This window comes from Clinocottus analis, unplaced genomic scaffold (genome assembly GCF_023055335.1).
Source record: "Clinocottus analis isolate CAN_PGR_092001 unplaced genomic scaffold, fCliAna1.0.p SCAF_10, whole genome shotgun sequence".
In the NCBI taxonomy this organism is placed as follows: Eukaryota; Metazoa; Chordata; class Actinopteri; order Perciformes; family Cottidae; genus Clinocottus; species Clinocottus analis.
The window spans coordinates 14,770,188-14,795,030 of record NW_027175821.1 but is presented as its reverse complement, the minus strand read 5'-3'; the positions used below and the strand labels follow the sequence as shown (position 1 = coordinate 14,795,030).

The following is a 24,843-nucleotide window of genomic DNA, read 5'->3' as shown; positions in this document are numbered from 1 at the left end:
TTACATATTAGTTCATTGAACCAAAATTAAGCTAAATCCAATTCATGCAAAATAATTATTTTTAGATCAAAAACACTTTGATTAGGCTGTAAACAAGTTTATCAGAATTTTTGACGTCATTTTCATTTTAAAGGATGATTCAATCATTTCATAGCCCAGCATACTTGGCTTTTATTTGTGCAATAGATATGTTCTCACAAAGCTTTGTTTACACACACAAAGGTGTTTACATTTCACAATGATTCCAATTAATACAAAACAAAGGATTCAATAAAGATAGATATCTGTCAATAAAATATACACATTTTTAATACTAGCCTAGGACTGTACTTCTAGTTAGGCTATTTTAAATCATTGAGTTATAGAGGCATTCATATTACAGAGGATATCAGTGTGGCAGTCCCATGTTCAAGTTGTTGCATTGAGTTTCCAGAGACAGACAGAGATGCTCACTGGGTACCAGAGAGAACTCTGTGTGTGTGTTGTGATTATTTTTTTTAAATCTACTGGAGCTCATACAGCAAATCCTGAACAGTCTGCGCCAGCTCTTGAAAGGTGGGTCTGTCATCTGCTTTCTGCAAACAAAACAAAAAAGAAGCTGTGAGATTGCTGTTGCTGTTCAGACAACATTTATAGACTCTCCGTCTGTACAAGGTCATTGTCATGACCTCTACTGAGGCCCACAGCTCAATACACAATAACTTACATCAAGCCAACAGCTTGTCATAATGCTGTAGACCTTTTCATTGGCCAGCTGTGGGCGGAAGAGGCGCAGGCCGCGGGACACTTGATCCACTATTTCTGTGTTGTTAAGGCGATCATACGGAAGCCGTCCCAAAGTGTACACCTCCCACAGAAGAACCCCTAAATATGTATAGGAAACGTTAAGGTGCTTTAATACAGATTCAGAGTTAACACTTATAACCAAACATAAATGCAGAGTGGAATTCAAAAACACACTTTACTCACCATATGCCCATATGTCTGACTTGCTGCTGAATTTGCAGTAGAGGAGGACCTCAGGAGGTGACCAGCGAACAGGGAACTTGGAACCCGCTGAGCTTGTGTACTCATCATCTAAGACATACCTAAGGCAATGATTGAAGAAGTATTCAGATGCTTTGCTTTAAATGTAGAAGTATAGCAATGGCACTGTGTTGCACTGTGTTTATTGTTTAATGGTGCGCACCACCCGCCATGACACATTCCTTGTATGTGAAAACATAAGTGGAAATAAATGGTTATGATTCTGATGCTAAAACCATATTCCATACACGTAAACAAAATTAATCTGCGTCAGAGAAAAGCAAATGTACAGAAGGATTGTCAACTTAATGTCCTAAAAGTATCAAAAGTTGCAAAGGAAAAAAAAGGCTCCTGTGAGACGTATTACTTTTGTGTTAATGCATATGAAACATTTCACTGCTGTGGTTGGTTGAGATGGAGCTCATTTTGACTGTATTTACTGTTTTATGTTTACAACTAAAACTATTGAATCAATGTCGTGCAGTCAAATTATGAGGAATACTCAAGTATTTTTAATTCTACTTAACTACAGTATTTGAGTTGCCTACATTTACTATTACCATCCATCACCGACCTGAGAGTAAAGCAAGATATTTCAGTCACGTTATTAGGCATCAATGGGCCTCATTGTGTCCTGTAACTCATGTCTAGTATTTTACCTTGAAAGTCCAAAGTCTGTCACTTTGATCGTGCCATTTCCATCTACCAAACAGTTCCTGGCAGCCTGAGGACAAAACAATCAACACTCTTGATCAAAATGTAATCATTCCACATTTACTGTTATCTTCAAATACCTAAACCCAGCATATCTCAACACAACGGAATGATGTAGAGTTGTACACACTACAATGGACCTATGTCTCTAACCAGGTCTCTGTGGATGTACTGCTTGGACTCCAGGTAGGTCATGCCCTCAGAGACGTCTTTACACATCTCTAGGAGCTGGACTGTTGTTGGGTGCTGAGTCAGGCCTTCCCTTAGGTACGTGAGCAGGCAGCCATTGGAAAGGAACTCAGTCACTATATAAATGGGTCTCTGTTTGGTGCACACGCCGTACAGCTGGACCAGATTTTCATGGCGAAGCTTCCTGGTTTGAACAAAAGCAGAAGGAAGTTAAGTGTTGGGCTTTTCTCAGAGAAGTTATATAAAACTACACTTCTCAGTGTGACACATGAGTTTTATGAGTCTTGCGCACAAAATCCTCACTGTCATTTCAACTGCAGTCCGTTCAAATGTCGCAGCCCAAATTCAGACTCATTTAGTTTTGCTTACATCATGATTTTGGCTTCTTCTATGAAATCGTCTTCAGACATGGATCCTTCTTTAATCATCTTAATGGCCACATCATGCTGGCCCTGCCATTTTCCATACTTCACCACTCCAAACTGACCACTGCCCAGCTCCTTGATGAAGGTGAGGTGGCGGGGGTCAATCTCCCACACACCTGAAGCAAACAAGGCAGAATGGAGGCGCACTTTCACACTGGCAGCTGAGGTAGAGGAGAAGACTGATGCCGCTATAGTGTGCAGATGAAGTGGCCAACAGCTGCTTATCTTAGCGTAAAGTCTGGACGCGGGGGGAAACTGCAAGTCTAACTGTTTCTAAAGGTAACACAATTTGCTCATGAGCGCCTCCAAAGCGAACACAATATATTATGCTTGTTTGATCACTGCAAAAAAGGGAACTATCAAATTGTGTTTTTTACCAGAAGTTCATGGTGATGATACTGCCCCTGGCCAGGAAATAGTAATGGACATAACCCCGTATAAAACCTTTTTTCTTGGTATGCAATAAGCAAACAAGACATAACATGTCAGCAGTCAGCTTTAGAGGTGCTCGTAGGCTGACAAGTGAATGAGCTTTAATGTTTTCATTGTTTTTACTTTTAACTAATGGTGCTGTCCACAAAAGGCTGATTCCCTTCAACGATACTAACAAATGATCCTTTTGTTAATACATTCAGCATCAGAGAGATGAGGTTTATACATTGCTCACACAGAACCATTTCTAATCAGTATCCACAGGTCAATCACCAGACATGATGATTAACAAGAGAACATATAAATAATGCATATTGATATAGTCACACTCTTACCATAGCCAAGCCCTGCTGTTGATGGAGGCTGTGGCCGGTTAGATACAATGTATTTCAGCCTGCTCACCATGCCTAGTGAAGGAGATAACAAAACCTGTAAGGGCAACATTTTTGATGCACAGACTCTTGATTGATTCCATTTTTTTATACATCCAATAATACTTTAAAACAGAAAAATTGCTTCATTTATGTATCTGTATTGTCACAGTTATCAAACCTGCTGCATTGTGCTGATGGTAGTTGATGAGTTCTGGGATGGTGCCGAAATTGTGTTTTTCCGCCAGGTAAAACTGCCCCTGTGTTGTGGTACAGATGTTATAATGTCTGCAGCTTCCACCAGTTTCCCTGTTGAGGGAAAAGGAAGAGTCACTCCATCCACACAGCACTCATTCATCATGTATGCATAATATCTTCTTAGCCTTATCCACAACAGTCTTACAGAGACCTATGCTGAAGAAGCTCTGCTGGCAGTGTGGTCCAGGTTTTGCATGAATAATTTACATCTCTCTCCCTCTGTGGCCCTCTGCTTCCGCTTTCATTACAAACAGTTCTTCTTTTGATACGGTCATACATGACTGGAGATGCAGTTTAAAACTGCTGAACTTACTCACCCACCACCCTTAGTGAACAAAGACACTGTGTATTTCCCGGCCTTGCTCGAGTCCCGTACCAGGAAGCCTCCGTCTTTATTCTGGGAAACAACACACAAGTATTCATTTAAGCTTTTTAAGTCCAGTTAAAACATATCAAGGCTGTCCTCTGTATCACTGTGTGTGTAAATGAGTTTACCTCAGTCTTTAACAGGTGTTCTGCCTGGCTACGGTTCGTATTCTTGGAATACCAGCTGTGGGATTAAATGTAAATCTAATTTGTCCTGAATACTGATTTTGCAACCTTTTGTGCTTCAGCAATCAACACTACATTAACGTTCAGACAGGGAACTTTCCTAAGTTTTCATGTGCTCATTCACAATAATTATAAATGAATGACGAACCGAGAAACTACAATGTAGAGACAGTACAGTGGTGCCCGTACTCACTCAAATTTGTCTGGCCCATTTGCTGCTTCCTCAACATAATTACAAGGTATATATCCTTCCTTTCTGCAAAAGAAAGCAAAATACATGGTATTTATGAATAAGGCATATTGGCTGGACACTAAGGCACTCACAAATACTAGGTTTTTTTTGTGTGCCATTGTTTTGTGTGCACAGGCTTCTTGCATTAACTTTGTCTCACCCATATTTGTCTCTGGCTTTCCACCAGTTCTGATCACACATCTCCAGGATGGTGTACTCTTCATTCTTCCTCAGCTCCAGGTCTTGGGCTGTCATCGGTGTGTAATCATACTCTGCAATGACAGTCATGCCTACAGAAGGTGAAGGGGTCTCTGGAGGCTGTGGAGGTAAAGGCCGGACAGACAACTCCTGGAAAAACACAAGATTACCGGATGCATTATTAGAACTGACTGTGTGAAATGAGTGAATAATGTTTGAATGGGACTGTATACTTCTGTTGGGGTAGGAGGAAGCGGTTTCCTGGATCCTCTACGCCGAGATGGTTTGGATGTAAAGCCTATTAATGACATCATTTTATACATGAATGGCGTGATCACGTTTGCTGTTGCCGATTTCAAACCAAAGGGAATCTCACTCTCACCGTTCTTATTATCCAGCAACTTGCAACCCATAGCTTGTTTAACTTCCTGGTGGCAACACAGCCACACCCCATCCGCCCAGAAACAAGGATGGTACTTCTGTGTGAGATCCTTGTTGAAGCGCACCACTATGCACAAGTATCGACATAAACATCGGACATTTACATTAAATCAGCATTTTCATTTGCATGTGCATGTGCACCCAGCTCTTCTGTTGTGCAGTCACTGGGCGATGTTAAGCTACGTTCTGACAAGACACATATACCACATTTGTAAATTTCTATTCATCTACTAACTTTCTTTCAGCTTCTTGATCCACTGAGCCCGGGCATCCTCTGTCTTTGCAAAGATGTACAGCGGCCCCTCGTCGTAAATGACCTGTGGCACGAATGAAAAAGAAAACACTCGTCATCCGTTTTGTTTTTTTTAACATTTCATTGAGCTGACACTTTTATCCAAAGTGACTTACACTAAGTGCATTCAACCATGAGTACAAACTCAAAACAAGAATCAAGAAAGTAAAATTTCTTCAAGAAAGTGAAACTACAAAGTGCTTTAAGTAATTGCTATTTAAGTGCAACGAAAGTGCTGCGTTCATATTTTAAGGTATAGTTAATGTTAACGTTGTCAATCATTTTAAAACAATTGGTGATTTTTGAAGTTACTAGCTCAGTATACACCGTTATAAATGTCACAAAAGCTGAAGGAAAAATGCTTGTGTGATAGTACTCACTGCATCTTTACGACTAATTGCAGCCAAACCTTGTCATGGGAGTTAACATGCGTGCAATGGCAACATCTGCGCGGCCACCGAAAGCCCCTGGCTCATGTGAGTGTGAGAGATGGTTTCACTTCTTAACAATGGACTTTCACATTATTAACTATTGGAGGATTGTTTGTCAAGAGTTAATAAAGCCCATGCTTTATTAAATATGACAGTGACTGATTTGATTACCATCTCAAAAAAGGAAAGCTAGCATACGAGTGAAAGCAAAAACTTAAAGATGATTTTTAGACCAGAGAGAAATCTGAAGCGGCTGCATTTTAACTCATTGTTGCAGCTTTGTCTGTTAGGTCTGTGCCCGTCGTGAGGCCGTTTCTGAAGAGTCCCTGTCTGTTAATAAAGAAGTAAATTGACAGACATGTCTACCTGGAAAGCATACATGCGTTCTGTTGGACAATTGGGCTCCGGCTGGACCGACTCCACACATTTGATCTTCTCAAGGTCAACTGATCCTCGCAAACCTTTTCGCTTCTGTTTACCAGATGAAGAAACAGTCAGGTAACCAACAGACAAATGTGATGTCAATGCAATAAAGCTTTTTACTTTTTTTTTTCCTGTCGGTCCATGTACGTACCCCTTTGTCAGAATCAAAATCATAGTAGGCTATTTTTTCCTGGGTGAGAACAAACCATCTCTCCTTGTAGTTCAGAGGGGAGGTCTTCTTCTTCTGCTGAGATCGTTTAATGAAGATTTCTTCCAATATATTGTCTGACATGATTCAGCCAGGATTAATCTACAAGGGAACAAGGAAGAGGGCATAATGTTGAAAAGCATAACAGTAACAAAACACCTTTTGTGGAAGAGCAACACTTGGGCAATGGCACTTAAGGACATAAAGCCACGTGCCGCATGAATGCAGACACATATCAGTGTGTGATTAGCTGTAGTTTCCATAAGCCCTGCTTTTCTTGCCAGCAACATCCTTTTTGTGCCACACATCTGGTTCCCTCAGCTACTCTATCTTGGTCAACATCACACAGGCTGCGTGATCCGAATGCTTCTGTGCTGGGAAACTGGAAGGAGATTTTGGATACGTGTGTCCACCAAATCCTTGCTCCAAATATGCTCGGTTGCCATTGTTCCGCCTCTTCTTAGATTATTGTGACATAAACACACTCAACTGTAAACAAAAGTTGTGTGTGATTGTATTTCAATTGGCTTGATAGACTTGATTGATTGATTTTTCTCTCTCTGAATGCAGACCGAAGTGCACAGTTGTGTTGAAATGGCTTTTCGGGACATTACATTGACTTAGATGGAGACTTTCCCTGAACCCTAACCACTGCTACCTTAGGTCAACTTAAAACCAAATCTTATATAAAACAATAATTCCCACAGCGTGACTGTGTAACCAGCTTTATGTCCTCACAAGATAGCAAAACCACCCTCCAACCACACACCCACACATGTTGGCTCCATCAACCGGGTTACCAATGCAGTTACCTAAAGTTCATGTACCACGTTAAATGCTGTTTGTTCTATGTTTTTGGTGTTTTCAGAAACAACATCTAGATTAAATGAGTTTACTGGGAAACTCGCCATAAAATATATTAAACAATCTCACCATCACAAGGCTTTCTCTGTCACAAGCTTGACCTGCATTATGACATGAACGAAAAAGGTTGTCTCTTTTTAGTTTTCGACAGCTTATTGTGTCTGGTGTTCAACACCTGCTGACCTCGAGCGCTGAACTAAAACATACACCTCTAAAATGAGACAAGACCGCTCTTGCCATCATTCCAAAAACAAAAAATATATAAACTCCAAACATCTTTGCATTTTGGAGAAAAAAGTTAGCAACATGAAACATTATTCACTACATGAAGTAGATGGGTGTTTTATTCAGAATTAATTAGTAGTAATGGAAGATTGCAATACAAATGCAGCAGAAACGTTCTTTGGGATGTGGAATAATTCATCCTAATTGAATATCAATAGACAGGCTGTGTTGACTTATCATGACCGAATAGACAGTACAGTCAGCTTTAGCTGGAACCGACTGATGCACAAGTCAAATCATAAATAACCAATAAGCAGTATTTCATCTCGCAAACACTGTCTAACAACATGTCATTCTAAAATACTACAAAAGTACACAGTGCACTAATAGTGGGAAGTCACAGTCCAATGTAGGCGAGTAAATCATGAAGCAGATGCTCAAACTCACCCTTTGGCAAACAGCTGAACTGCTAATTGTCTCTGTCAGATGTGTTTGCACTTCACCTCGGCCTATTTTCAGCATGTGAGTACTTCCTGCTATAATCTGAACTGGAACTTTAACACCACCAGAAGCTTCTGTACCTCCCTGCTAACCAGTGTGCGTGTGTGTGTGTGTGTGCGTGTGTGTGTGTGTGTGTGTGTGTGTGTGTGCGTGTGTGTAGGTGTGTGTTTGTGTGTGTGTGTGAGACATTTCTTCACACTAGAATGACAATACTGATCAGTTTTGTTTGTGCTGTCATAAACATACAGCAGTGTTCCCTATTCTGTGGAACATTGTTTACTCATTCCTCATTCTTCGCCATCTCATGTTTTCTCACATCACTGGCTTGAGTGTAGAGGTCAGCATGCTCGGGATTGTGGACAATCAACACACTGATGTAGTATCCATTCCTTGTCTCTTTCTGATGGATCGAGTGGAGCCGGTCGACTGAAACGCTTCACTCTATCATGGCCACCAGAAGGAGAGTTCTTTGTGTCTTTTTTTTTAAGAGAGTTGACGCACGGTGGCTGACACAGACGAACCAATAGGGAAGTTGCATCAGGGTTTTACAGCAATATGAAGGGAGAAGAAACCCAGAGCCCTGCAGCACTTTAACCTGACATTATCTATCTCCTTCTTGTGATTGTGGTTTTCATTAGCAGATTTCAAATGTATGTAGAGCTGCAGAATTCCCCTCTGTTTCTGCACAGCAAAACCAACACTTTGCAGAGAGGAGTGTTTCATGCTTATCCGCTCAGTTGCTCAAGTGTTCATGAGTTGTATAATTATATAAACTATATCAACTAATATGACTCTATCTGTTGTATAACTTGTCTAAAAAAAAGAAAAGAAATGCACAAAGTAACTTTTCAGCAACATAAAAGTCAAAATAATTTGTCATAAAAACATCTCATCACAAGATACTGTATTTTTTTTCGCTTTGGCTGTTGAATTTATTACCTTTGTAACCTGTAAATATTGCCATCTTTGTCTTTACCGTGGTGCAAGTGAGGCAGTGCAACATGTTTTAAAATGACACTGACAACCATATCACGAAAGAGTTGGTTTTTACAGGAACCTGTCAAGAGGCTCTCTTTCCTGACGTTTTCTGAAAGATAAGTGGCACATGCGAGAAAATGTGCATGTCTGAGTGTTTATGCGTCTATAAGAGAAAGAGATAGTGAGAGAGAAAGAGAGTGGCGTGTATGTTCAGTACAAGTTGTAAAGGTTTTATCAAACCACAAAGAATACTCTCTCACACATATTAACATACCAGATCAATTTAACATAGCCGCGTTCTGTGGAGGTTGATTGTCAGAACACACAAATATGAATTAGCACTCCTGGCATGTACGTTACCTAAAGATAATTTTGTTTTAATGTCCTAAAATATAATGCGTGCTAACTCACAAGATTCAAGATATGCGTGATGTTTAGATTATAGAGGTGACCACATGAAGATACAAACCACTGTACTGCTGGAAGATGTGTCGATGTAAGGGTTTTAAAATCACGCAAAGTGCAGCAGAACACACAATAGTACATCATTGCCGACAAAACAATCCGAAACAAATATAACATTTTTGCATTTTAGCAAATGATGTCACAATTGTTTGACTTAAAATAGCTTTATGGTAAGTACACACTCCACAATTTTTAAGTTGATGGGTTTCAATTCAGTGCTCACACAAATATACTCACTAGTTTTGTTCTTAGGCTTTCAAAAAAAAAAGCATTTTTAACGCTGCTTTTATGTTTTATACTTAAGTGAGTAAATGACAAGAAAAAAAACTCCTGACCTTACTGTCCAACATTCAAAGAGCTTTGACACTTACCCAAACACTCACAAAAGTACAGCATCAGACAGACAACTTCAGATGCTGAAGCTTGAAGCGGTGACATGAAACCTTTGCCTCAGTTGCTCGCCTTCCATAAAATGTGTTAGCCTGTGATGCAAGAAACTCAAACACACCCACAGAGAGGAATTGACACTGCCAACTTCCCCTTTTTCTTCCTGCTCATTTTCATATCAGCCCTCTAGACAGTATTGGTGATAAGTGCAAGCGGGCTAAACATTAACGCAGGACCATTTGTTGTGCATATACTTCCCTTTTATTTAAGGTGATTTATTTTTAAGTTAACTGCCAACATCAGTATCACAGGGTCAAGTGATTAAATAACTTAGAAGTTCAGATACGTTATGCAGGCATTAAAAAGGCTGCTCACTGTGTTTTACAAAGACAAAATGAGTAATTCCTGTCATTTTTTGGTCGGTGAGTTGTGTGCTGTTGTCCTCCTGCATGTCCCGCCGCTAGGGGGCAGTGTGGACAGCCCGGCCGGTCACCGAAAGGCACTATATTAACAACTGCTTCCGGCTTCTTCTTCCTCTTTTCCTCTGCATCGGGACGACACCATGGTAGGAATTCACTCCTCGGATACACTTTACAGAATCAAACTCAATCTCGCCGATTAAAGAGTATTCACCGCTCCTAGTTGCCTCTCATATGTTGCCAGTGTCTCGATACACACAACGATGGGAGTATTTCCCGCATCGCGTACATTTTACACTGCTAGATTATCTTTTAGCTTCGCTTGATTGTGTTGGTGGCGAAACGCTTTCTGCAACGCGTACTTTCCACTTCAACCGGCCTTTTCTCTCAAGATAATGGCAGATAGATGTTTGTCAACGTTAAAGTAGAGACTGACTGACATTATTCCCATTTTGGGCATTAATGAAGCGTCACGTTTACACACATTTAGGACTGAAGTCACGTGATACGGCTTCAAGGCCTCACCGGGCTACAACGGTTAGCCACGTTTTGCTGATAAACACGAGCCCCGCAGTCCGTAAACGAGATGCGGTGTCCATTAAGTTTGGTTTGTAAGACCGTCTTTTCGTGTTTTTGAAGTTGACCTATTTGGTCAAAGCAACATATGCGTTCAGCAGTCTTCACAAGGGACCCATATAATTTATTTAAGCTAGTGTCACCATGATTAGTTTCCCCACTGTGTTAGATGTTGAGCCTGAACTGGTTTCTCAGTCTGCGCCAGGTGTATTGCACATGTGCTTATTGTTGATCTGTTTTGTCCAGGTGAACGTCCCGAAGACCCGCAGGACTTACTGCAAGAAGTGCAAGAAGCACCAGCCCCACAAAGTCACCCAGTACAAGAAGGGAAAGGATTCCCTCTATGCACAGGGTAATTCATCCCTCTTTTTGACATCTATGTATGCATGTGGCTGGATGGTAAATGAGTTGTCATGAAACGTAGCTGATCTGTAAATATTCTGCAGGTAAGAGGAGATACGACAGAAAGCAATCCGGCTACGGGGGTCAGACCAAGCCCATCTTCAGGAAAAAGGTATGTTATTCTTTCTAGTGCATTAAGATCTGCCATGTTTAGGATTGGCTCACTTTGCGCGTTTGCGTGAATTAGACTTAATGGTGATCTGTCTCTTCAGGCTAAGACCACAAAGAAGATCGTTCTGAGGCTTGAGTGTGTGGAGCCCAACTGCAGATCCAAGAGAATGCTGGCCATCAAGAGATGCAAGCACTTCGAGTTGGGCGGTGACAAGAAGAGAAAGGTAGGAGTCATTGACATTTATTTTTGGGCATGTGCTTTCCCACAGGGCGCTGTAGACTGATGCAACTCAAGTCACTTTCTAAATCCTGATGGCCAACAGTGTGCTATACTTGATTTATGGTATATTATCAGTTATATATTTAGGGGATACTACCAAAATTAAGTATTCCAATGAGTGTTTGGATTTGTAAATGTTAGCAGAACTGTCACACTCGTATAATAGCAGCTACATATGTGGAACATTTGAGGTTTGTATAGTGGCTCTTGCAGAAAGAGGACGGTCATGGATGTATTTTTGCAGAATGGGATGATTCTTATTGACTATATCTATCAAAGAATAAATTCTAAATATTGCTCTTTGTATTGTGCTACAAATGGCAGTAATATAAAGAGGCATTCTAGTTTTCAAAACACTGCTCGTCACTCACTTTTGAGCCAGTTGTCGGATCACAATGGCGCGGCCGGACAAACCTTTACAACCTACATGTCTGCTAAGAGTGCAGAATAGCAATTCAAATCTTTAATATTACAGTCTTTTAAATTAAAATCTGTCATTGTAAAGGCAATTCCACAAAGCCTAACAATAAAGCTTAAATGCAAATGTTTGAAGAAAAAAATGATAATACTAGACCTCTGCTGGAGAAAGTCCTTCACTGCCACAAACTTACCGCAACTATCATGATATTTACTTGTAGCCAATTTAGCTACTGAGCAAATTTCTGGGGTGAGATGCACTTTATTTTGATTACATTTGTGGCTCAAAGAGGCGTACAGCAATGGATTTGGCTGCATTGTACAGCGGTACACATACTGTTTATACAGGCGACGAATGCAGTGCACAATAAAAAAATTCACTTATCCTGCCCTAAATGTTACTTTTTATTTTAGTATAGAGTAATGTTATGCCCCCTATATACTGAGATTTGATTCTATATTAGTCCAGTTTCACAAAGTAGTACTTTTACAATGAGTCAATGCAGCAATATCAATTCAAAATCTAATTATAATACTCTTTCTGGCCCGTTCTCAAATTGTCTTGTCAGTTTTTCGAGTTGCTTGCCATTTAATGAAATTTAGTGCAAGTGGTCTTTAATATTGCTTTTTCTCTTTAATGCCTCTAAATTTATGGTTGGGAAAGGGTCACAAGAACACAAGTCAGGCAATTTTCCTTTAATTTAGTGCAACTGTGTCTAGTTTTTCCATCATCATGCACCTGGCAGTGCAACATTAACCCAACCTGTTCAGAGCACAATAATATGGCTAATGTGCTTTATGTAGGGTCAAAGCCAACAAATTTAAAGAAACATGATCACAAACACTGTCTTTATTCAATGATACAGAAGTTTCATACTAAGTAGATTGTGAATGTGTTATTTCCAGCAGTATTTAGAGTAAACTGCATCATTTACACATCTGTATTAAACTGCTTGTGCATCTTTCTAATCAGTTTGTTTTCCTCTTCTCTTACAGGGCCAGGTCATCCAGTTTTAAACTGTGGGCCAGTTTCTTGGAGGAAGTTGTCACTATTTTCAATAAATGTATCAAAACATGCATTTGAAGTTTGGCTCTTTTTTTCTTTCAACCTGTAGTTTCAATATTGTCGTGTGCGACCTTCAAGCTTTTGTCTTATTTTCAGCCAAGTCTGAACAATTCCCTGTCTTGTACTCTATTGTACTTATATTACAAAGAATGGACCAGAGACAAGGTGTAAGGTTGACCGTTTACTCGGTATAACTTCAAGTCTGAACACCCGCGCATGCGCACTCATTACTTGGCAAAACCTGCTCACTACATTCCCAGCATGTGTTCAACATATTTTCATTAATTCATAAATGGCGGCTGAAGTACAATATTCATAGTATTGGAAGGATTCACATAAGCTGTAAAACATCTCCCTTTTACATTCATAAATGTTTAATTGTGAAACTGGCTTTAGTGCAAAACCGCCACACTGCTACACAATGATGCGCTTGTGTCGCTTGGGCGTGTCCTCCCAATACAGCTTCTGGCGCGGCGTGACTGTCAGTAGCGCGGTGCCTGAGGGGTTGATGGACACCGTGATCTCGCTATGTGGAGTCTGAACGCCGATTTCCTTGTACCGAGGCAGGATCTGTGTGACGTTGCACTGGGGGTCACAGATCTTCCAGCCAGGAACCGCTATGAGGGAAACCGCTCTGAAGGAAACCACTCGCGGACCACCGATCTCCAGCTTGTTGAACACAGCGACAGCCAGTCGGTCCTTTGACAGAGGCCTCACCCACAACTCAAAGTTGTCCACCTGTAGAAAAAGTTGCGCTTGAGTCCACATTTTGAGTTGCCATTTAATTGATGGTGAATCATCACTCACACTTAAGATAAAATGAAGATCATTGCCTGAAGTTTGTCTACGAGGCTCTATTAAGCTGACCTTAGCGTTTCTGTTTGGAGACTAAATGTACTGTAAAGGCAGTTTCCAGGAGTTAATTCTTCATGCTGCCTCACCCACCGCGGCAGTGCGGTATCCTTGCTTGCCCATCGGATCCTGGCTGATGGCGATGATGTATCTGTTTTGCAGCAGCTCCTTGGAGCGAGGACAGATGTCCCTCAGATCATTAGACATCAGCAGAGGGGCCGCCATGATGGCCCATAATGCCATCTGAGACTCCTGCTGGGCATGACTGAGGCCAAAGTTCCCGATCACAAGCTAAAGATGACAATTACAGCAAAAGTTAGAGTGCTGATAGTATGCAGCAGAACAATCTACCAATGAGAAACTTGATTCTACATTAGGAGTGAATAAATCTATATAGACCACATATGTAAATGTAGGAGCCTCAAGGAAGGTGGTACATTTTAAACGAACGGTTTGACATTTTGGAAAATATTGTGATATTTCTTTGTGCTCAGCTGCTGGCTGACTTTAATTTAACTGAGGGGTTATCAATAGTCTCATCCATTGCTCTGCAAAAAGAGCAAATAAAACATGTTAAACTATTCCTACAGCTATTCCTTAAAAAATAAAAATAAAACCCGTTAAAACAGCACTGGTTGTACTCTTCCATTAAGGTCAAACAGAGGAGCATATACGAGCCGGAGCAGAGTACCATATCGGGGTCATTCCATCCTCCGGGCCCCGCCGAGGGGACGATAACGTCTTCATGAGAAGCGGTCCAGTCCAAGATGGACTTGACAGAGCTCCATGAGTCGTACACATCGGCGGAGTTGCGCCACTGGTTACAGGCCTCTCGAATGGCTGTGTAGTTGGGCTGCAGGCACAGAAATGCTCTTTTATGTCATGTAACGCATGTCTGGGGTCATCAAGCACCAGACAACCGTTAATGATTATTCATATTTGTTTTGGCTTTTGTGTGGGTGGAACGTTGGAAGATAAAATCAATAATGCATGTCAAGATTTAAAGATATTTTTCTACAGTAATTGTTCAAGCAAAACAATATTGTGAAAAATTCCTGTTATGATTTCTCATCTCTAAAAGACATATACATTTTAGATATCTTGCTCCAACGTGGTTTGAATTCACTCATTGAAAGTCACTATATGGTCGGAGCCAAATTAACGTGATTTAATTAAAATGATAAAGATAAGCATCAAATCTTTGCATTAGGGCGACTGGAGTCTTTTTTCTTTATAAAAAAAAAGAGTAAAGCTTAGTTGATTAGTTGCAGCTCTAATTTAAAGTGTTAAGACAAAACAACTTCTCTCACCTTTCGGAAAGGCCACTCGTACAAAGGCCACTCACAGGAGTACAGAATACTCCTTCCGGTTTTGTTCAGTGCTTTTGACATGTTCGCATATCCTTAACCAAAATAAATCACATGTTAGATTAAACCCCCCAAAAACGTTTGTCTGTGGAGGTTTTGTTATCAGGAAACCAAAAAAATTGAAAGATTTAAATGAATGTGTATTTACATACATATCAATGTGCACTTCAAAGTAGCCTTTGCTTTAGATGAAGTACATAGAAATAATTGGGGACTTTGTTCTTCCGTTGCCATGTTTAAATAACTACATCATACTTCAGTATAATAAACTCACCTTCTCCCAACAAGGTATAGTCCATATAGCAGCCATCAAATTTGAGCAGATCCACACCCCAGTCAGCAAAAGTCTGAGCATCTGTCTCATAGAAACCAAGACTGCCAGGGTATCCAGCACAGGTTTTTTCCCCAACATCTGCATAGATGCCCAACTTCAGTCCCTTAGAATGGACCTTAGAGCGAGAAATACATACAAGAAATCATAGCATGTTAGAATAAACCCAAAGTGTTCCAACATCCAGGCAAAGATACTCAATCGCTGTGCGATGTAATCATTTGCCCAATAAATGTTTTATAATTCTCATATGGCCATTAACCAGTAGGTGGCGATGTTGCACAGCTAAATGTTTGGTGCCTCTGTTGCGGGACACAGCTCTGCCTCAGTGGGCCCAAATGTATCTATTTCCTGGTGAACATCACTTTTTGAGCTGCCTGTGTGGGAACCGGCCTGTCAGTGGCCTCCAGCTGGAGAGAGTTGTAGCAAAGAGTTTGAGCGACGGTCTGCACGCCTACACCACACAAGTATGTGCCTACGTATCTCCCCCGGCTCTCCAGGTGCTGAATTTCTACCGGTATGAAATGTGAGACCTGGATTCCACATCTGGTCCTTTCCCCTTCATTATGTAAATAACTGCAGGTTGGCTCAGATGGATGTATAATGAATGTGTAATCTGACTGTGTAATCACTTTTACTGCTCGAGTTATTTAACTAGAGGTTTAAAACCTTTTTTTATTTGTCAAAAATGTCCAAAGTTAGACGCATTGCACCACAGATTTTAACGTTGCACCCCGTGGAATCACATCAAAGGGAATATGTGTTAAATATGACATAGTTTACCATTATATAACTGTGTCTAATAGTCCTAATGCAGCTTATAGCCTGAAAACAAGAATACAAAACTCATATATCCAAGTACATACTCGCCCCTTCCAATTGGTGAAGAGAATTGAAAGTAGTACTCGTTTCTCTTAAGTCTATCTGAACCCCTCTCTCTTTGATGCCCATGGAGGAATTATGGCATTAATAGCACATTCACACCCAGAGTCTCCGTGCCTCTTTTAAAACTACTACTCACATAGTCAGCCAGTTTCTTGATCCCCCCCGGAAATCTTTTTGGGTCTGCCTGCAGGCGGCCCTGGGCATCGCGCTGGTGGGAGGGCCAGCAGTCATCGATGCAAACATACTCGTAACCGACCTCTTTCCAGCCCTCCTTCGCCATCACATCTGCCATCTGCATGTACAGACGCTCACTGCCAGGGCAACAGGAGCAGACAGGCGGGCCGATAGTATCAGTTTAGATGCCAGTGTTCGATGTCATGTGCAGGAGCAATATGGCAGACCCAAATACGTGATGTTCTAATGACGCCAGCTTTTCTGTCGTGCATTGTCTCCCGGTATATAACACAATAACTATCCAACCCACAGGCAACGCTTTGCTGGACAGCTCTTCCTCTGAGAGAAAACATGTTTGCAGTGCAAAGCAAGTGAGTTATTTGTCTTCTTTTTTTGAGCATCCTCAAAAAAAAATCAGATCTTGCATTACTTACAAATAAAAAGAGACTTTACTAACTTTTTATGACCAATACTGCAATCACTTGTGACTAATTGATTTGTCTACTGTAAGAAAATGTATCTACAACTCTTATGATAACGGATTGAGTTAGAGACTTTGATCATGTTCTTCCTTATAAATGATCGTAAACTGAAAAGCTCTTGAACTGAATATCTATCTCTCACTTTGGGCTTTGAAAACATTTTTCTTTTTCTTTTTTACATTTAATAGACTAAATTATGAATTAGTAACTCGAGAAAAATAATTAACAGATGAATAAATAATGAAAAGAATCATTAGTTGCAGCCCAATTAATGACGTAGTATCTATTCCCTAGGAATGAGACATCTTAATTCATAGGAATATAATAATGCAGTCTACATAATTCTGAGAGCTGGACTCATTGACAGAAAATTTCTAAGCAAATATTTTGATAATTGGTTGATTGTCGTAATTTCCTACGCAAAAAATGGCAAATAATTCTTCTGAAATCAGATGCTATCTTGCACTGGCTTGTCTCACATTTCAGTAAATTTAATACACTTGAGTTTCGTCAGCAAGTCAAACAAAACAAGACTCTTGAGGACGCCACCTTGAGTTTTAAGTACCTAATATTGATGAGCAATTTCCCTGTGTTCTGAAACTATTGATTATTTGAGAAAATAATTGTCAGGTTGATATTGAAACTAATGGTTTGTTTCAGCCTTATATAATTTATCTTCGTCTGTGTTTCTCTTTTTTTCTTATTGCTGATATTGTGCAGAGGTTTATGTTCCTTGTTCACAAAGTGCATCCCAAATTTAGTTTATTATATTTCACTGGACATTATAATCTCCCAGTGCCTCAAACCAAAGAACAAATAAAAGTAAATTAAATCAGGCGATGTCGTTGTTGTTCTGTCTTATCAAATGTCCACTCCTTTTACGATCACGTCTCTGAGACAGTTTCTCAATTATGAAATAAAGATCACAGGATAATTAATAATAATATATATATAATCTGTCATAATGACTGCATTGAAAATAATCACCATGTTATTAGTTTGTAGTTATAATAGATAAGTCATGCAGTTACAAGTTTAGGATTTCTCTTTTGTGAAATGTGTTTTTTTCTTCCTTTTTAGTTTTTATAGGTTTGTTTATTTAGTTCATTGTGCAAACAAACCTCATATTGTCACTTATTGCACACAGAATGCCTGCATTTAAGAGCGTTTATTTACGTTTAATCAATTTGAAATGATTTTCTCACAGACATTTTCATAAATGAGAAGTTTAAAAGGAGTTTTCTTTCTCATATAATACCATGCTGGTGGGACTTGAGTAGCTCCTGCTTTCAATTTGTTTCAGCTCACAGTCGTCGTCTCTTACCTGATGCAGTTGTTGGGGTACTTGTCACAGTCGATATTACACATGAACCTCTCCCAGTGCAGCCAGCCCATTGTGGGCTTCAGCGCGAGGCCATTGTCCAGCGCGTGAGCAGCGGGACTCGTGAAAACAAAGAGCGCCAAGAGACACGCGACTGTGCACATCTTGACTTCCTAAACATGAATCTTTTCGCACAACAATGACAACGGTGCTTTCATCTGACTCTATTTCCTCGTTTTAATTGCCTTCAGCCCGCCCCCTGAACGATTGACGTAATTTTAGACCAATAGAATCGAAATGCGCCTGTAACCGTCCAATAAGCGTTTCAGTACAAACCCGGAAGCGCGAAAAGTTCGCTTATGGAGTCAGGTAGAAACATGCTGCGTAATAATCACGTCACGTGACTTCCCTCACATCAGAAACGTCATTAAAACAACAACAATAACAACAACAACAACAACAACAACAGAAGAGTGCAACAATATGTGTTGATGAATTGTATATACACATTTAAATGTTGATTAAATGATTTAGAGCACTTGGAGCAAAATGTATTGCATTGTTCATAAGTTACTGTGTAAATCATAGACTGCATAGGTGTACATGTATAATAGCCTATAACTATGTCATAGACCCGCATTTTCCAAGGAAAATATTGTATTTTTTTTTCAAACAACATGTATTCAAAAGACAAGTTAATAGTTTATTTGAATGAATTATTTTACAGTCAAATTTTACATTCAAAATATATTACCAGACTTGTTAATAATTAGTCGTGCACAAGTACATTTGGATGATAAGGCTTTTGTATTCCTACCAAAAAAGAATAATGATTGCAGGATTTGTGCTTGGGATATTTGTATTGTGTATTGCTTAATAAAGGATTTATATTCTCACCACAGCTTAAAACAAGATTTTGAGACAGGAAATGAACCGTGGATCTCCAAAGTGTAAATCTTTCACGAGCTAAGAAAAGAAACCTTGTTTACAGCTTTCAGTGTGGTGTTAAATTGTTTATTTAGCTCGAAGCAGGCAAATTTTATTCACCTGCAAAGGGACACCTAATTATTCAGTTTATCTAAAAATTCTAATCAACAAATTTACATTGATGGTTTTTACTGGACAGCAACAACACAGTTAACTTGTGTGTCAGTCTGCCTGGTTGGGGATCCAGAATTGTTGAGAGCCACATATAAAAGGCTACATAGTTTTTCTTTGTGCTATAGTACTTTTCACGAGTGCATTCAAGGAAAGATTGAAAAATAAAGTCAGATTTTTATAAAAAAAACCTTTAACTCTAAGTGAATAAACAACAAATACCCAGAATATATATATATATATATATATATATATATATATATATATATATATATATATATATATATATGTTTATATATATATATATATATATATATATATATATATATATATATATATATATATATATATACATATATATATATATATTTATATATATGCATTTGCTCTTCAGCAGAAAACGGTCCAATCTACTCCGCTGTTACTTGAGAAGGAGCCTGGCTAATCAGAAATGCCACACTCACTATCAGCAATAATGTAGGAACATGTGCATATCGATGCCGCTTCACGCTGTTTATTGGATCCGGATCCAAGACACTAATTTGTTTGGTGCAGTCGTTAAATGAATTCCAGATAGGTCTCTTCATTTAGCTGGAAACGGACACCTGCGTACAGAAGCAAATTAATTCTGGATGTTTTTCCTTGTGAAATTGTCAGCGATCTCACACACGCAGAGAGAGTGATGAGCTTTGTATTCATTGTGATACTTTGTCATTTTGTTGTAATTCAAGGACACCACTGCATAATCATTATTTGTAAACCAGCTATAGGGAAGTTTGAACAGAGGCACAAGAGAGTTTATCTTCATGGAGGGGATACTATTTATATCAACAGGCGGCCTCAGTTAAACCCGCCTGTGATCTTGCTCCAGTCGCGTCATTGCTGTACAGGACTCCTCGTGTCCTGATATTAAGGGGAGTCAAAACAAACGAGGCAGTGCTCACGAGTTGGCACAAACCCAGATTATGACAGTAATCCTCGTCTGCCTGGCTGTACGTAAACAGGCAGCATTAACGAACACAAAACCCGACCTTTCAGTGAAATGTCAAGGGTGCCTATTTCAACCCTAAACATTATCAGAGGCTTCACCCAGGGACAGGCCTGATACAAACAATTTGTCACTTGCTGTAGTTCATATCAGTGCCAGCAGTGGGGCTCTAAATGTCAGATTTCAATTTGATCCACCCCCCACTTGCTGATGGATGGAGCAATCCAGCTCACTTGAATACACTGTTTTCTCTTCGTAAAAATGGGATCTCCCCCACCGCCGTGATAGAGACCCATGTTGGTGTTGTTTTTTGTGCCTCTGTCTGTAAATGGTTAATTGAGATTGTTGACAGATGGGCAGCTTGTGCTTTCTGTTTGATTTATGGCTCCCCTCAGCTTTGACTCCAATCCATCACCTTCTCTTCTTCGCCCTCGTCACATAATTGAAGAGACTGTCACGCCTGACGTATGTCTGACACTTTGTTATGAAGTGTAGGCTATGGGGATGAAATGAAAGGGAAGGCTGTGTTATGGCGGACCTTCTTGCCTAGGAGTTGCATCACTGTGTTGATCTATAGACTATAGCGCGTGCAAATGTCATCAAATAGTTGTGCCTCTATAAATAAAACACTGTATGGCTCACACACCCTCAGTGGAAAATTCTTTGTTGTCTTGTAATTTGCTGCTTAAGTTGTTTATATGGCTCTGACGGCAGAATGAGTCCACATGTGCTGATGGTGCTCCTGTAATTAGGTCCTTGTTGAGCTCAGAAACTCATGTCTCTTACTAATAAACTAAATACGGCCTGTGGATTTTTTTCCCCTCCCATTTAACATTTCTGTAACGTTCAACTAACGAGCGCAAGATTGATTTTACATTATCTGCTATCCTGATCTCAGGAGGTCTCCATGTCGTTTGTGAGGCTGCTTCATTCGGTTACAGTTTACATCTCTATAATGGTATTTCTGACATCTGCAAATGCATTTTGACAAATCATAATTACAATGTGAATATATATATATAAATATTATGGTGGTATGAATCTTAAACACTCCACCACCAGATGGATTTAATATTTAAGATATCTTTAATTAAGTTGTGAGTAGTGCGAATGGACCATTAAGTTGTATGGTGATTACAAACTAACTTGGAGTTATCTGTAATTAGATTCTCAAAGGTTCATTCTAACTCATCAAAAGGCAATTAGAAAGTTATGACTGTAATGTGCTTTAACTGTGAATACTCTCAATCTTATATACTGTACGTTAAATCTTGCCCTGCAGGTCGAAAATATTTTTTAATTCCTTCTCCCCACTTTTCCTACATCCTCACAGCCAGGAAGCGTGTTGTGCAGATTTCTCAGTTCTTTGTGCGTTAGATGAAATCCTTCATCACAGAAGGGTCCACAGTGTGTTGCCTCAACAACAGTTTTCATGTTGCAGCCGCTGCATGCTCTGTTGTCATCAAATTAACATTCAGAGTAAAGTAGAAGGCTGACATGCATTATTTGTTTCAATATATTTAAGCAGATCATTTGTCGGAGTAATGAAACCGGCTGAATCCTCCGAAAATCCAGATGGAAACATAAAGCTACTGGCAGCAAGCTGCTTCCAAGACTGCAGTGAAGACGGGATCGTTGAAGAGACTTGACGTGGTATCTCAGACGAGTCTTTTTGACTCATGTCTTACGTTCCTTGGCAGTGGGCCCAAGGCCATAAGGCCATACAGAACATATCCATGAGTTGTTTGAGGTGTTCAGTGGTAATCAAACTACAAGAGTAAACAGTGAATGAACACTTATTTTGTTTTGTTTTGCATATTGTGTGTTATTGAAAGTGTCTTTTGTAGCGGAGGAGTTAGTCGGGGCTGGTCAGGAAAAAACCCTGACTGTTTAGGTAGCTTCACAAAAAACGACAGGTTAGAGGTCCTACAAAAGTTCTCTGTTACAGGTAGGCTTCAGGCTCCAGACAGCAGTGTAAGGAAAGTCCTCCCATACTGGGGGCAAGATATTTGTTTTTAATCAATAAACCTTCACAATAAATTATTCACCAAATACTTGATTCACTGCCTTTTTAGCTAAAGGGCTCAATTGAAAGAAGCACCAAGTAAATCACAAGGATTTACATTTTTATGAGAAAATTAAATATCCTCTGTTCTCATACCCAGACATTAAACATTTGTCACATTTCTGTGGTGGAAGTGATGTGCCTCATCATGGTTTTACTCTCTTGCCAATGTGACGATGCTGTTTAATAATAGTGTCCTCGTGATGACATCTGAATTATTATTACTAATGACCGTAGGAGCAGATAACCCAGCAGAGGGAGGTACAGAGCCTCTGTATGCTGTACGTCAGTGTATTTTGAAAAGATCTATTTTAATAGTGTAGTTGATACATAAATCTGTGTGTACGCCTGAAGTACACAAAGACTGACCGTCTGGCCTCAGTTACAAAATCAGCATTGATCTACAAGGACTAATTCTACCTTTTGAGTAGACCTGATGATGCACCATCTCCACAATAATTAGATAGAACTGTACATTGTGCACTATAGCTGGTAAACAAAGTAGATTGTGAAATCAATCACAAGCTAAATGAAGAAGACAATAGGTTTGTTCGAAATGAGCCAGTTCTGCACAGAATTGATCGCTGGTAATCCGTGCGCAATGCATGCTGGTTAGATTTGTGTCCGACTTGGTCTCGACTTGATCTCGACTTGCTCTGACGCCTGGCTGTCGCCACATTTGAGAGCTGATTGGCTCTTAGATCTGACTGCAAACGCCACGTGTTGTAGAAAATCCTTGTTTTTATTTTGATGTGTAGTGTGTACTTAATGCTGGATTGTTGACGATTAGTCTCAGGTTTAATCTAAACGATATCTTGTGTGGTTGATAATAATATAGCTTATTTATACAACACATATCAAAACCAGTAGTAATGTATTTCACGGGCAGACATAAAAAGAACATGCACATTTCTACATAAATATACATTTATGAACACATAATAATAAATCAAAATGTGATCCGTAAACTACAAGTAGCCTAAAGAGTGGAATTAACAGGAAGTCATTTTTGTCTGTGACTTCCTGTTAATACTCTGAAGGCAACTGAAAACTGTCGGACTTGACTGCAGTTTTTTGTCAACGGCTCCTGCTGCGCTCGTCTGGATTCCAGGCGAGGCGCAGCTCTTTTGAACGAGCCTAAAGTCTGATAGCACCTTAATCCCTGTTAAGCCGTGCAGCACGTATAACGTCCCCCTTTCTCTAGTCAGTTGTCACATTGTTGAAGTTTCTTTCCTTTTGAGCCACACGTATCTGCCTGCTAACCTGCCTACCTGCGCCTGCCTGTCAACCCACATGTGTGTTTGTTTCGTCAACAGGTCTTTAGATCATCGAGGAGCCACAGCTTGCCTCACACTCCATCCTGCCGCCACCAACTGGGACTTGTTGTTCCAATAAATCCTGGATCACTGGCTCTAATTCATTTGACAGATTAATATGAAACAGGTCATTTGGACCAATATTGAGTCATTACATTTTTTATCGTTGTATTGATTAAGCAGTCTTTTTTTTCTTGCCACATTATCAGTGGGTTAGTTGGTGACTGAAATCTATCTCTTGGAACAAACATTCATGGTGCGAAGATAATGAAATTAATGACTTTGGTGATTGCATATGCTCTAGTGCCACCATGATATTGGCATTTGTGGTTTTTCCATCAGCCTCAGCTCTACTTTGTGTTGAGTGGTAATAAGCAAATGTTTTGCAAACCGTCTAAATTAGAGTTTTTCTCCAAAGCCACATACTGCAACACAATAATATCACACAGTATGTTTTAAAGCTACTGCCAATTAAACTTTACAAAGAGACATCAACGTGTTTTTCATAAGATTACATTTTCTCCAACACCTACAAAACATAATTTGTTTTCCTTTTGTTCTTTTTCACACTTTCCTTTGTAAATAGTGTCCGTCAACAGCACACTCTAAAATCATCTGATTTAGGATGCATGCTGTCTGCTTTTAATATACTCTTATTATATACAAAAACAACTGCTTAGACTTTGTATGTTGCACGTGTGGCAGGATGGTGGCGTTGGCATCAGTACAACTGTGTTAGCATGCTGATGCTAGCACTTAGCACATTTGTTCCAAAATCTCGCAAAAGAAAGAGTTGACACATCCCAATCTGTAAAAATGTACTTATATTTGAAAAAGCCACACTTGGTGACTAAATAACTTAAAATAAAATAATAATTCAGAGAGGAAATCCATAACTGTTTACTGGGTTGAATTACAGTTCATGAGTAGTCGCATGCTAGAGAGAAACTATATTTACACTCAACTTCAAAACACAGCAATCTTGTCAAAAGTTTACTGACCTGCTGAAGAGCTGAGAGCAGGTTTCTAGCACTCATTGGGTTTTACTTTGCTAGTGTTGTCGCGTAAGACACAGAGACCT

The 24,843-nt window shown here is 39.7% G+C and overlaps 3 protein-coding genes across 3 annotated transcripts; 1 reads left to right on the top strand and 2 right to left on the bottom strand.

Moving 5' to 3' along the window:
• Positions 1-187: 187 nt before the first annotated feature.
• btk (Bruton agammaglobulinemia tyrosine kinase) lies at positions 188-9,680 on the bottom strand. Its single transcript, XM_068592265.1, has 18 exons — positions 9,597-9,680; positions 6,136-6,294; positions 5,928-6,032; positions 5,074-5,155; positions 4,780-4,905; positions 4,631-4,695; positions 4,360-4,547; positions 4,161-4,223; positions 3,911-3,965; positions 3,733-3,812; positions 3,339-3,466; positions 3,122-3,193; positions 2,299-2,470; positions 1,894-2,113; positions 1,686-1,750; positions 970-1,088; positions 707-864; positions 188-575 (listed from the first exon to the last, which is right to left on the bottom strand). The coding sequence occupies exons 2-18, from the start codon at positions 6,274-6,276 to the stop codon at positions 504-506; spliced, it is 1,911 nt and encodes a 636-aa protein (XP_068448366.1). The 5' UTR covers positions 6,277-6,294; positions 9,597-9,680; the 3' UTR covers positions 188-503.
• A 385-nt stretch (positions 9,681-10,065) lies between these two features.
• On the top strand, positions 10,066-12,894 carry rpl36a (ribosomal protein L36A). The gene is made up of 5 exons (XM_068592251.1): positions 10,066-10,177; positions 10,854-10,959; positions 11,054-11,121; positions 11,222-11,344; positions 12,814-12,894. The coding sequence occupies exons 1-5, from the start codon at positions 10,175-10,177 to the stop codon at positions 12,832-12,834; spliced, it is 321 nt and encodes a 106-aa protein (XP_068448352.1). The 5' UTR covers positions 10,066-10,174; the 3' UTR covers positions 12,835-12,894.
• gla (galactosidase, alpha) lies at positions 12,653-18,514 on the bottom strand. The gene is made up of 7 exons (XM_068592241.1): positions 18,299-18,514; positions 16,455-16,629; positions 15,377-15,551; positions 15,046-15,137; positions 14,427-14,588; positions 13,829-14,026; positions 12,653-13,621 (listed from the first exon to the last, which is right to left on the bottom strand). Exons 1-7 carry the CDS (start codon positions 18,457-18,459, stop codon positions 13,298-13,300), a joined length of 1,287 nt encoding a protein of 428 aa, XP_068448342.1. The 5' UTR covers positions 18,460-18,514; the 3' UTR covers positions 12,653-13,297.
• Positions 18,515-24,843: the final 6,329 nt, after the last annotated feature.